This window comes from Mastomys coucha, chromosome X (assembly GCF_008632895.1).
Source record: "Mastomys coucha isolate ucsf_1 chromosome X, UCSF_Mcou_1, whole genome shotgun sequence".
Taxonomy (NCBI): domain Eukaryota; kingdom Metazoa; phylum Chordata; class Mammalia; order Rodentia; family Muridae; genus Mastomys; species Mastomys coucha.
The window spans coordinates 130,219,517-130,233,890 of record NC_045030.1 but is presented as its reverse complement, the minus strand read 5'-3'; the positions used below and the strand labels follow the sequence as shown (position 1 = coordinate 130,233,890).

Sequence of the window (14,374 nt, the reverse complement as noted above, 5' to 3'; positions counted from 1 at the left end):
TTCCAAACGTCACTTCTTGGAATGTCACCTACTTTCTTTGATTTACTTTTACTTTGAATAGAGAATTCAGCAGAAATGACAACACAAACAATTTTAAAAAAAAAATCACCCAAAGTACAAACTGATTAGGATAAGTTGAAGCTTGGGTAATAAAGTTATTTAGATAATGTTAAATACCTGCAACATTTTGAACTATTGAAAGGATTGGGGAGAAGAACTCTCCACAGGTTACTTGGGAGTGCTATGGGACTTCTCCCTGAATGGAGTATGGGCTTTCCCTAAAGACTTATTTAATTGTATTAAAGATTATTAAAAATCTGCTTCTCATTCTGTTTTTTAGAATCCTAATAAAATATAAAGCAACAAAAAGGACAAAGGAGAAAGTTGAAATTGTGAAAAGAAACCTAACTAGGTAGGTATAGCATGAGATTATGCTATGAATTTTGTTATTTTACATTTTTACCTGTTAAAAGTGAATATTTATAAACAGAATACATTTCAAAATAATTTTAAGGACTATTATGGTTTTCAATTACCATTTAAATGTATGTGCTGTCTGAATCTCTTCTGCACACACTTGTTTGATCAGAGTTTAGGTTTTCTTCTTTTGAGAGCCTTGCATAAACATTACCAGATTAATATCATTATTATGAGTTTCCACTATAGACCTAGTGTGGCAGTACTTAACAGAATGTTTATTTTAACATGTATTTTAGGTATGCATGTATAAATATGTTGTGTAGGTGACAAGAGAAGTACTGTGTGATTCCTAGTGTTTATATTTTATCATGAATTTTTATATTATTGGTTTTGTGGTAATTAAACTTAAATTCAAATGCCTATAATATTCTCTTTTGAATAATGCCTGTTACATTGATATTAGCCAACTGTTAGAAGCTTAGCTGAAGTTATACAGGAAGAAAAAGTTATGGAAGATCCATTTATTAGAGCATCCATCACAATACAAGTATAATGGGAATAAATGCTTAGAGAACGTTGAACTTTTTCTCTTTTTCATATTCTTGGGTCTGCTCTAAATGAGACCCAGATCTCAACTGACAAAATCAAGAATACAGCTCATATACCTTTCAATAACACCGAGGTCCCTCAGAAGCAAGCATATAAGTTTCGTGTTTGCATCTTGTTTCGAACTGTTCAAACTGGAAGCCAATATGGTCATACATTTGAGTGGCATACCTTTTCTAAGCTCTCTCACCTAGAATAGTGTCATAAATGAACAAATTGTAGAGCCATCTGTTAGCTGGTTTGCTCATGGCATTCAGTTTTTCCTTGCCCAGGTAAGACCTCAGAAAAAAATAAGAACACTTTCCCCCTTTTACTAAGAGTTTTCTTTCTGTGTTTTAAGTCAAGCAATGATTATGTAAGAACATTATCAGGGGCCTCATACTTCAGGGAAATTTGCTATGGAGTTGATATGTTTTGGGTTTAACTATTTCCCTTCTTACCTGTTCATGTATTTTCAGGTTCTTTTGTTTGCAGACTTCTCCCTATTTGGTGCTGCAACATGAGTGGGAAATCCCTTCTCTTAAAGGTCATCCTCTTGGGTGACGGAGGAGTTGGGAAAAGCTCACTTATGAACCGTTATGTAACCAACAAGTTCGACTCCCAGGCTTTTCACACGATAGGGGTAGAGTTCTTAAATCGGGATCTGGAGGTAGATGGACGCTTTGTGACCCTTCAGATCTGGGACACTGCGGGGCAAGAACGTTTCAAGAGCCTTAGAACACCATTCTACAGGGGAGCCGACTGCTGCCTGCTGACCTTCAGTGTGGATGACCGACAGAGCTTTGAGAACCTTGGTAACTGGCAAAAAGAATTCATCTACTATGCAGATGTAAAAGACCCAGATCATTTCCCCTTTGTGGTTCTGGGTAACAAGGTAGACAAAGAGGATAGGCAAGTGACGACTGAGGAGGCACAAGCCTGGTGCATGGAGAATGGAAATTACCCTTATCTAGAAACAAGTGCCAAAGATGATACTAATGTGACAGTGGCCTTCGAAGAAGCTGTTAGGCAGGTGTTAGCTGTAGAGGAGCAGCTGGAACATTGTATGTTAGGTAACACCATTGATTTGAACAGTGGCTCCAAAGCAAGTTCTTCTTGTTGTTAGATGTAGGGACTCTTGACAAGTGTGCAGTAAGTTGGTCAGTCTGTAGTGTAAAACTACTGTGCTTTCTGGTAGTATGCATACACACACACACACACACACACACGCACACACACACACATACACATGCACATATATACATATACATGGAAGCATGCTCACACGCGATTGCACACACACAGGCGTGCACATACACATACATGAAAGTATGTGCACGCATGCGATTGTATACACACACACTCACACACACAAACACACACGAAAGTAAAAGATAATGTTCTGTTTTTGAAACAGAACCTTTCAAATGGAAGTTGTAGGGTGGTTTTTTAAAAAGCTTTATTGAGCCAAGTGTATTTTGCGTAATTCCTGCTATTTTCCCTTCTTGTGTGCCTCAGGACATGTCAGAAATTTTTAGTCCTGAGAGATTTAAGTATTTTTAATCACAGTTTAAACCTAGAACCCAGCCGCATGAAGGAGTGAAAGAGCTTAAAATGTTCCATTAACCAGCTAGCAAAGGCCACCAACAGACTCTTGCCAAGCAGTTTATGTCATTTCTACCAAAGGGAAAATTAAGATTCTGAGCTGTGTTACAAATAATGGAGCAAAATAATGGAAGCAAGAATTTCTAAACATGTATTAGAAAAAAGTGGTGATGATTAGGAATGTAGATGTATAAAACCACCCCCTGACATGTTTGAATACTTATGTATGGTTTGCTCTCATATGAACTTAAGAAAAATCATTTCTATAAGAACTACTCTAATGACACTGGAGGTTGGTTCTAATCCATGTGTTTAAGTCACAGGACAGTAGTGAATGGATTATGCTTAAATATGCCAACCACATTTGCAAATACATGGTTGGCCTGCTTTTCCTTCATTAAGTCTACTGCTGCTGTATAGAGATGTTGCTTCCTTGACAACTTATCAATTTAGTGATGCTGCTTAGTATGTGGCTTCAGGTGCAGTGCTCTCTGCCTACATTTTACATAGTCCTATGGTTCACCATGCTGGCTCATGCAGAAGGCCTCAGAAAGGATTGGAGAGTAATGGGCTTTTCTCACAGGTTCCTTAACTCAGTTGTTTGTTAGACCTCAGATCTCAAAAGGATCTGATTCTTAGAATGTCCCACCAGATGTTCAGCTGGCCAAACTAGGACATTAAAACTGGCAAAAGAGCAGATTTTTTTTTAACTTTGTGTTAAGATGAATTTCTCATAGTTAAATTTGTTCAAATGTGGAATAGACTGCCTTAATCTTGAGCTCCCTCCCAATAAAAGTAGTCACTGGATGACCATTTGTTAAAAAGAATTACTGAACTGGCTACATGTTTGGTATAAGGTCCCTTCAGGCTTACATTCTGAATATACAAACTATGTCAGTGCCATGTCCTGGTTGGATTTACATGAAAGTAAAAAGTAAAAGTTAAGACTATAGAGAGGGCCTTCAAAAATCCTCAAGCCATTCTGGGATTAGCCTTTAACAGCAACCACTATTAAAAAAATATCCCAAAGGTACCATGTTCATAACAAAAATGGTTTGACAATTTTTGAATACCATGACTGCCAATTGTATATACTGTATTCTGAGTGTGCCATCTGGTTTTTTAAATTGGTTGTTCTGCATGGATTTTAATCTGTGCTTTAAAACACGTATGACAGAAAGTATGAACTAATGTAGAGAGGGACAGTTAGATAAGGCCCCCGAAGAGATTTAGGCCTGGGATTGGGTGGGAGCATTCACAGGAATACAGCCTAGAATTCTCCATTGTAGCCACACATGGAATCAGCCTTACATGTGGGACCTTATGTGCTTTAAGAACTCTGGTACTTTTGGCCACATAGACAAGTGTAGGACAGTATTTATTTCAACTCAGACTTACTCAATATTTCTAATTATTGTATAGTCTTGACCCTATTGTCCAATTAATTTAGATGCCAGAAGTCAAAGCCAGAACTGGGACCCCACAACTCTTAAATATTGGTTCCTATCTTGCCTATGCCTATAGCCAGCCACACTGGTTTCAACGTTCTACAGTCATTTTGCTACAATCATGTTAGGGTGAAAATCTGTACGTCAGAACTAATAAATGGTAGTTATTTTTTAAGTGCATGAGACCTGGGGCCTTCTCTTTTTACTTGCACTCTGCTTATAATAGTTTGTATCTGTAGATCTCAGGCCTTCATAAAGATCTCCATCAGCTCACAAAAAGTATTTGTCTTTGTAGAGTGGCATGTGATCATTTAAGTAAAATTAAAAGTATGTGAGGATTCAGTTCATAGACATCCTGTCCACTGAGACCAGTGTTAATTTTATTGGCAGGAATACTGAAGCCCCTTTCTTTTTAGTCATACTTTTTTTTCCTACCAAATTACTTCACAATATCAAGCACTTAACAAGATGTAACAAAACAGTGACATTTTGTGAGTAACACTCAGTGGGTGCTGACATAGTTTGGGTAAGATTAAAAACACCAAAAGCTGGTATTCATGGTACCAAGAACTGTGCATATGCATTCAGAAATAGACTGTATATCTAGAATGTGCAGTGAAATATATTCAATGGGTGTTTTTTAATGAACACTAGGTATTTGGGATCATGTATTTCTAATTAGAAGTATACTGGTTTTCAGTAGTCCATTAAAATATCATATAAAATATTTAGTTTATTGTCACATATTGATTTTCAAGGGGCTTCAGATTCTATGTCTTCAGTAGACTGATGAGTTTCAGGTGTCTTTGTGCCTGCCTTGGCCAGCTCTACTTTATCCTGAGGTATTCTTGTTGCAGGTGCTGCTAAAAATCTCAAAAAATGTGGATAAGATATTTTGTTCCAGTTGTTTAAAAAATCATCTGTGTCAAAGTGAATAAAAAGTGCATTTTGAATAACCAGCATACAATGTTTGTGGGGTTTTATTTCTTTCCTTTTCTTCTTTTGAGCAGTTCATCAGTATAATAGGTATATCTGTCAGTCAAGTCCCTGTCTCAGATGGTACTTGATGTAGTCTCTGGGTCAATTTTTATGTGATATTCCAAGTGGCTGTCCCAATTTTCATGCAGTAGTGACTGAGAAACAAACTCAAAAGATTTAAAGTTAGATATTCCTTTTATTTTAGACCCCTCTGTTATGCATAGAGAGTGTGGGGACCAGAACCTTCCACTTGATTTTTAACCATACTTTTTAAATATTAAAATATTATAGATATAAACAGATTATACAGTCTTTTTATTATCTTGGCTGATAAATGACCTAGACATTAAAAAATATGAAAATATAGATAAAACAGGTCAGAACAGAAATGACAGTTTTTAAGACAAAAATGTTCTATTCTCTTGACCTCCCATATTTTGACCATTAATGTTACACTAAGCATCAAATGGCTTGAACATATATAGTAGTGACATTTTAATTACATTTATTTATTTATTTATTTATTTATTTATTTATTTTAGTGTGTGTGTGTGTGTGTGTGTGTGTGTGTGTGTGTGCGCGCGCGCGCGCGTGCGCACCATGGTAGGTGTGAAGAGATCAGAGGACAATTTTCAAACTCAGATCACCAGGCTTGATGACAAGTGTCTCTACCAGCCGAGTCATCTTGCTTGTCCAACAACGTTTAAATTATGGATGCAAGTCTCAGCATCATACATGATTCATCACAATGATTCCATCTGTTACGGATTTAACAGCCTCATCAATTCCACATGCTTTTGGCTATTAGACCTTTGGGAAGACAAAAATATTCTTTTTTCTTGCTCCAGAATTATTACATCATACTTAAAATATAATACTCTAAATTCTATAATGATATGGCTACAGAATATCACAAATTTCAGATAACCTTAAAAAAGATTGCTTTCCATGGCAGAGTGCTTGTAACATGCTTGAGGCCTTAGGTTTGGTCCCCATCACTGAACAAGAAGAGGGGAGGGTGATCAATTTTGTCATCCAGATTTATATTTTCAGAGCAGGAATCTATCATTCTGTCTGCCATTTTTTTCTACCCCAATCATTACTTATAGGAAAAAAAATCTCCTCTTGATGTCTGAAGACATAATATGAAGACTCATTTTGGGGACAGTACCTGAGTTTTTGGTTTTCTGAGTTTTTGAGTTTTCTGGGTTTTTTTCCCCAGAAAATGAAAGGCATGCAAAACATGGTTTCTGTTCTATCCTAAAATTGAATATTAAAAACACTTTGGGAAGTTGAGGCATAATAATTTCATGATGGGAATTGAGACTGCCATCTCTGTTTCACTTTAATTTCTTAAAGCAATCCTGCAACAATATTTTTTCAGTGTACAGTCATCTAGATAGTCAACTCACATCTTTCTTTCCTTGCTAGGGAGAGCAGAATTTGTCACAGAGAGTGATTTTTCTTATACTTGATTTCAGGGAAGATAAACTGCGATATGCTGTCATAGTCCAGACTGATATAAGAAAATACCATAAGGTGGGTGGTTTATAAACAACAGAATTTTGTTTCTCACAGTTCTGAAGGATGGAGAGTCTAAGATCAATGTCTGTGTCTGGTGATTTCTCCTTTACAAATGGCATCTTCTTATTGTGTGGTGAGCACTAGTCCCATTCATGGAGATAAATGTCCCATGACATAATCACCTCATTCAGCCCCAACCTCCTGATACCATCATCTGGTACATTAGGATTTCAATATGAATTAGGGGTGAATGAGCACAAACATTAGGATCATAGCGTATATCCATATATCCCAAAATATGTGTATATTTTGGGCATCATCACTAACGTTCCCTTCTTCCAAGGAAATATCTACACTAACCCCTATTTTCACACCAACAGAGCCTTTATTGTTTAGTCTACTCTTTTTAAGAGGATAAAAGGAGAATGACAGAAGCTAAGGCATGTTTTACAAAATACAATATATATTATAATTTAAAAGAAATATTAGATACTGGAGAGATGATGCAGTGTAAGACCCCAACCCTCGATCAGTGGCACTTACTTCAAGATGCCCCCGAGTGAGACACCAAGATGCAGATTGATGCAAAAGCAAGAGGTTTATTTTCCAGCACATTGGGGTCATCCTTCAATTAGTCCCTCAAGGTGAGTTACTAAGAAGGCAACCCCGAATGGCTATTATAAGCAGTTTTTATACTTTTTAGGGGCACAGGTTACATCATCAAGGTTACAGTTCAAACTTATTGGCTAAGCATATTGACCTTTAAATCTATTGGTGAGCAAGCATGACACACATTTGAACTCTTACCTGGGACTTTCTAGAGGATCAGATGACTACTAGTACATTCTGAGATTTGTTTTTTAATTCAAGAATATTCCTGTGGGTGGGGAATGGAACTTGGCCTAGCCTTGACCCCAGACAGAAGAGGGAAGCTGTATGGAGGGTGTGGGACTGGAAAACCCCTTAGGGTTCCTCATTCCCCCCCTTTTCTTGTACAAGCTCCAATCCTGGAGCTATGCTCAGAGGTTTTGGTTAACTCATATTCTTCAGATCCTGTCCTCAGGGTCTCATATTTTTGGCACAGGACCATCAGCTGCACTGCTCTCATTCTCTCTTTTCTGAAGGCTATAAGCTTGTTCATTATGCTAGGTCCAAAAGTCAACAATAACAGGAAAACAATTAGGGGTCCTAACAAGGTGGATATGAGGATGGTTAACCAAGAGGTGGAGTTAAACCAAGACTCAAACCCGCCCTGACTCTGTTCTCTTTCTCTCTTCTGCTGGCTAGCCCTTCTCTCACCTTGAATATTGAATCCTTAACTACCCCTGGAATGGTCTCCAGTATGGGCTTTCTGATGTTTCACACCCTCAGGCAGCACAGAAGTGGTCCCCCCCCACACACACACTGATGAGCCTGCTGCTGGCCCCTCCCATCTTAGGAGCACACACATATGGGGTTTTCTCGAAGGACACTCCTCAACTGTGGGTGTCCGCACCCTAAACCCACCCTCCAAGGCCACTTCTGGGTCAGGGTTTAGATTCAGTCCCTCAACCCCCACATTTGGATTATCCCTCCGCACTGTATCTCTAGGGTGGGGATATCCCAGGAGTCAAGGCACACCACTAACTTACAGAGGTCAAAGGCAAGGTCCAGCCACTTCTAGTGGACCTCTGTAGTGGACCAAGCTATATCCCCAGTGGCTGAGAGTACTTGCCAAGTCACTTTGGTAGGGTTGTGGGGGTTGCTGAGGCTCAACGCCAGAAGATACACTATAGCCATCTCAAGGTTTCTCTGGCCTTGGGAGGAGGGAGTTTCTTGGGTGTCTGGCTGCCATCCAGTTGGCATTAGACGAAGGTGCTAGTCTGACATGAATTACATGAACCCAGGCTGTTACTCCATCCACTTAATGGAGGTCAGGGTGGTCTACATCAGGAATGGCCCTGTCTACTTTGCTTTCAAGTTTTCAGCACGATGTCTCTTAACATACACAATGTCCAACTTGGCACTTGTGTGGAACCTCTGGGATACCTGTGTTATACAGGGCACTAAGTTTCGGTCACAATTCCTGGTGGCTGATCTGGAAAGCTTGCTATCGAGCCATAAGATCATTGTCAACCTGAAAAGTCACTCTGTGGGTGGGAGGGGGGTCAAGAGCCGGGGTCAAGTGAGTGGGGGTCCCATATAGGATCTTAAAAGGAGTCAGGTTAAAATGATAGGGGGTGTTCCAGGCTTGGAACAGGGCCAGGGGAAGGAGCACCACCCAGTCAGTGACAGTCTCCATGGACAATTTAGTCTTTTAGGGTTCTGTTCATTCTCTCTACCTGCCCTGAGCTCTGGGGATGGTATGCACAATGGAGCTTCCAATTAGTCCCAAATATCTCTGCCAGTCCCTGATTTACCTTAGACACACAAACAGGACCATTGTCCAATCCAATTACTTTGAGCACTTCGAACCTCTGGAAAAGGTTCCTCTAATATCTTCTTGGCTACCAGGGTAGCTGTTTCCCGCTTGGTGGGGGAAGCCCCAGCCCATTCAGAGAAAGCAACCATGAACATTAGAAGGTATTTGTAATCATATTTTCCTATTTCAACTTCTGTAAAATAGACCTCCCAATATACACCAGGCCTCTCTCCCCTAGGCCTTTTGCCCTGTTCACTCTTAGCTGCATAAGCATTCACTTGCTGACATATCTTACACTGTTCTACTGTCTCTCTGGCTAAAATCCTAATGTCCATCACATATACCTTAGATCCCTTGACTACTTGGATGAGCTTCTTATCACCTAAATGAGTCCATCTATGCATTTGGTCAAGTAAGTACTCAGCTTGTTTTCTGGGGAGTATAGTTTTTCCTTCTTATGTTCGCCACTGCCCTTCCTTCTCTAGGTAGTAGTTGGTAAGGTAGCTAGCAAACTGTAGTCCTTTCTTCTTCTATATATTCTAAGTGAGGCCATCCCTTAGTCCAGTCCCATTTCCCAGCCGGTGATTTTTGTAGGCCCATAACCAGGATGGGCTCCTGCATAGCCACTTCTTGAGCCACTTGATCTGCCTGGTTATTGCTCCGGGCCACTGAGTCTCTTCCCTTCTGATGTCCTGGTCAATGGATAATACTCATAGTTGCTGGCTTCATGGGGGCATCCAAGAGATCCAAGATTTCTTGCTCGTTTTTTCTTTTCCCTCGGATGTGTCCTCTCGTGGGCTGTGGCAAAGGTATACCTGCTATCCATGTAGATGTTAATTTTCTTGCCAGCCCCAAGTTCCACCGCCTTGGTGAGGGCAATTAGCTTTGCTTTCTGCACTGCCATGCGGGGTTGGGGGGGGTGGTTAGAGGTTCTGCCCAGATTCTGGCCAATCCTTGACCCCAGGTGGGAGTGGGAAGCTGTAAGGAGGGTGTGGAACTGGAAAACCCCTTAGGATCCCTCAGCAGTAGTTAAGAGTGCATGCTCCTCTCCAGAGATCTCCTGAGTTCAGTCCCTAGCACAGGTGGCTCACAATCACCTATAACTCCAGTCCCCTAGATGTTGGAAGACTCTTATTTCTGGGGGCATCTGCAGTCATATCCACAAACAGATACACATGCATACAAATAATTTTTGAATACACTAAGTCTAAAAGCTAAACACTACTCAATAACATCTTACTGATAAGTTTACCCACAATAATGACCAGTGAACTGCCTTTTATTTAGCTGCTAGTGGTGGTCGTAGTGAGTTAGGGGTAAGGCCTTTTTTTCTCCTTACAGAGAGGCTACTTAGTGTTTTCCCTGTGAAATGAAGCATCTCCATAGCTGGAGATGAGAAGCTATCATCTTCGGGTATACAGGAACAACAGCGGTAAACTGCATCTTCATAAATTGTTTTTGTCTGCTCGAAGGGAACATAGAGGATTATTATGCAGCCATATACAAATGGTTTTTTAAACAGTATGCTTTGTGTGTACTGATCTGTATTTTTCAGGTAGTCTGTCAATTTCTTTCTTGGCCTGTCAGCTATTGAAGAGTCTCTTTCCAGCACTCCTGAATTTTAACCACCCTGCCAAACCATATTCTTTAGTCTGAATTGGCTGATAAAAAAAAAAGGGGGGGGGGAATTGGGAAATGCTACGTAATGAAATAAATAAGTCAAATGATCATTACATTAGAGTAAAAAATTTGAATCATGACTTCATGCGGAGCATTGATGATGAAGCAAGGGACAGGCTCAGATCTTTTGTTGTTTGTTACGTTGAACTGGGCTGCCTTAAAAAGAACACGTTTCTCTTGGAATATATAGCTCAACAGCCTGCTGATAGATGAACGTGTGTTGGTAGCTTTTAATCTTCTCTTTTTCTATTGTTCTGGGGAAAAAACAGTGCCACCAGTGTACACTTTGAAGCCTGTCATTATTTGGAGTGGAGGGGAGACAGACTCATAGGTCTGGTAGGAAAGCCAGGAGAAGGAAATGGACAAAAGGATAAAATAATAATTTGCTTCTAATAATATTATTCTAAAATGAGCAGATTTATCTTCGTTGTGTGGGCTTTTAATATATTTATATACATGGAAAACTGGTTGTAATACCATATACATTGTGTAATCTTCTTCACTTAATATACAGTGAGTATTTTCATGAATCATGTTTTTTCTTCTAGGAATTGTGTTGAATGTTTGCATAATTTTCTATTGAGGAATGTACTGTACTACTTGTAATGAAATATGTCATTTTATATAATAAAGGGGAAGAGAAGCTTATTACTAATAAGCTTATTTCAGATCTGTGCTTATTTTTTTATAAGCAACACTTCTAGATCAAGGAATATGAATATTTTATGTCTTTTGATAAATTGCCTATTAGAAAGTTGTCCCAAATTCTATCAACATTAGTAGAATAAGAGACTGACTTTCTCAAACACCCACACATACTGTCTTCTTTAAGCACATCAACTTCAGCCAATGAAAGTAAAAACTTGTGTTTGCTCTTGCATTTATTATGAGAGCAATAGCTGTGCAGATATATATTGATCACTTATCATAAGTAAGTGGACCATTATGCTACTTAGCTTATGTGAAATGTGGTGCATCGTATTTGTTTCTTTCATACTTCACTTTGTTGTTGTGCTGGGGATAGAATCCATGCCTTTGCTTACTGGGCAAGCACTCTTATCTCTGAGGTCCAGCATTCATTTTTATTTTTTTTTCAATAGAATTTTAAGAATCCACTTTTATCTTGTCGGTTTTAACCTTTGGTTGTATCCATATTCCTGCATTTTTGAAATCCCTCCCCATATTTCTCCCTTTTTAATTCTGCTGATGGTATTTTTAAATAAGTTAAAATTACTGGAATGCGTATGTTCACATAAAATAGAAAACTGTGATAAATGGGGAATAGGGAAATGGCTATTTGGTTTCCTTTTTGCTCTGAATCTTATTGAGAATGTAGGCATTATTATTCTTTAGAAATTCTGTGGGTCTTTACACTTGTCAACATAATAAAAAGCACAGACAGAAATCAAAACACTCTTCAATCCAGATGCTTCTCTACAGCTTATCCAGCAGCTGTTTGAATTGGTTTAGTTTTGCTGTAGTAAACATATTGCTCTTAATGCATGCAAATTACAGTGAGAGTAACTTCAGCTTTCACCCACAAGGGGACAATAAAGACTTGCTAGTTTCCTGTCATAGACATTAGAGCAGGACTTGTTCAAGCCAAAGAGACTCAGAAAGAGCCTGGCTACCCTATCCTTTTCTTATTTCATATGCAAGGAAACTAAACACTAGGGCAGTAGAACACACAACAACAACTAAAACAAAACAAAAACCACCACCACCAAAAACAAAAACAAAAACAAAACAAAAAAAAAAAAAAAAAAAAAACCTGTTCAAGGTCAGAGACCTATGTCCAAGGTATTTTCCCATTCACAGTACCAGTACCAGGATTTAGTTAAATTGACTCAACTGCAAACACACATTTTTTTCTGATTTGTAAAACTCATTTTATATTTATATGTTGAGGTGAAGCTTAAAGATAGCATAAAATACTTAAAATATACAGTTCATTTATATTTAGTATATTCACCGTGTTGTAGAGACACATACCTTCCCAGCTCAAATCTAGTCCTGACATTCAGTGTATGATTCCTCTTACAGTAATTCCATACCCTTGCTAGATTTTTTTTTTGTTCAACTTGAGAAAGTGATGCCTTCTGTACCCAGTTGGTGTGAGGGTGACTAGAAATGATAGACACAAGAGACATCAATTATTCTTATCCTTCAAGATATAAATCTAAACCAGTTATGTTAATACATGCTCGAAATCCTAGCACTTAGAAAGTTGAGGCAGATGGCCGAGTGGTGGTGGTGCATGCCTTTAATCTCAGCACTTGGGAGGCAGAGACAGGCGGATTTCTGAGTTCGAGGCCAGCCTGGTCTACAAAGTTGAGTTCCAGGACAGCCTGGGCTACACAGAGAAACCCTGTCTTGAAAAAAAGAAAGAAAGAAAGAAAGTTGAGGCAGGCACATAATGAGTTTAGGACCAGCCTGAACTAAATAGTAAAACTTTTTTTGTTTTTTAATATTTTACTTTATTTAATTTATATGAGTACACTGTGACTCTCTGCAGACACACAAGAAGAGGTTATCCAGTCCCATCACAGATGGTTGGGAGCCACCATGTGGTTGCTGGGAACTGAACTCAGGACCTCAGGAAGAGCAGTCAGTGCTCTTACCCACTGAGCCATCTCACCAGCCCCCAAACTTCTTTTGAAAACGAAAACAACCAGAAAAATATCGACGACTTGCTCCTCACTGGTGTTAGAATATATTTTTTTCATGCTAAAAAGTGAAGTTGAAGATTCCATAATATATTTTCCCATCTTGTGGTTATAGCTACACTATATTGTATTTTAATGTACTTAGAGGTAACATTTTATCATAAAGAACTTCCATTTGGGCTCCTTGGCACAAGTGTGTAATGTCAGATACCTGGAAGTCTGAGGCAGGAGGACTTCAAGTTACAGGGGGCAGTTTTAGGCCAGCCTGGCCAATTTAATAACACCTTGTCCCCAAATAAAAATAATAAAAATAAAGGAAATGGTGATCCAGCTCAGTGGTAGGGCATATGCCTTAGATTCCATGCCCTAGATTCGCAAGACACCCTAGATACCCTAATAGCACAAAGTGAAAAAAAAAAAAGAACTTCATTAACTAGGGTCTTGTAACATTTGGCAAAAAATTGCAGTATTTAGTGGTTACAAAATGCTCTCTTTTAAACAGAGATGATATTTAGGGAGGTTTTGAAAAGGGACAAGTGACCCCATCATAGGCACAGTGCTCTGCATACCACTTTAGAGTAAATGTTGGAACAGACTGTAAAGCAGGAAGGTCCAGAATGCTAAGAATGTATTCAGAAAGATGAAAACTTCTGGGAAGGAAGAAAAATAAGACAGGCAACTAAAGGGATGCTTTCAATTCTAAGCAAAGTCCCATTTAGGCTTCAAACAAAACTTTATAAAAGAAAAGAAATCCCTGGTGGGGGATGACTTCCAAGGTTCTACCCTCATTCTTTCATATGATACTTTATGTAGAAATAAAATAAGAAAAATGGTTATTGAAAAAATCAATCATGAAAGTTCTGATTAAGTGTTGACTATGTTGTCCTCATAGTCACATCAGTGTATTGTAAATTGAGGAAGTGATAGATTTCCCCTTCTTATTGTCCCCACCTTGTATTTGAGGACACAATAAGAAGACATTTATCAAGAAGGGCCTCTCACTAGACATGGAATGACTGCCACTGCATTGATCCAGATGTGTAGCACGATATGAATTAGATTGTTAT

At 38.8% G+C, this 14,374-nt stretch overlaps 1 protein-coding gene across 1 annotated transcript in view; it reads left to right on the top strand.

The window, feature by feature from the left end:
• Positions 1 to 5,020, top strand: part of Rab9b (RAB9B, member RAS oncogene family) — a 10,919-nt gene extending 5,899 nt beyond the window's left edge. Inside the window, exons 2-3 of the mRNA XM_031368459.1 lie at positions 341 to 412; positions 1,485 to 5,020. Of these exons, the coding sequence (XP_031224319.1) occupies positions 1,526 to 2,131 (606 nt within the window). The 5' untranslated portion in view covers positions 341 to 412; positions 1,485 to 1,525 and the 3' untranslated portion in view covers positions 2,132 to 5,020. The remainder of the gene's footprint in view (positions 1 to 340; positions 413 to 1,484) is intronic.
• Positions 5,021 to 14,374: the final 9,354 nt, after the last annotated feature.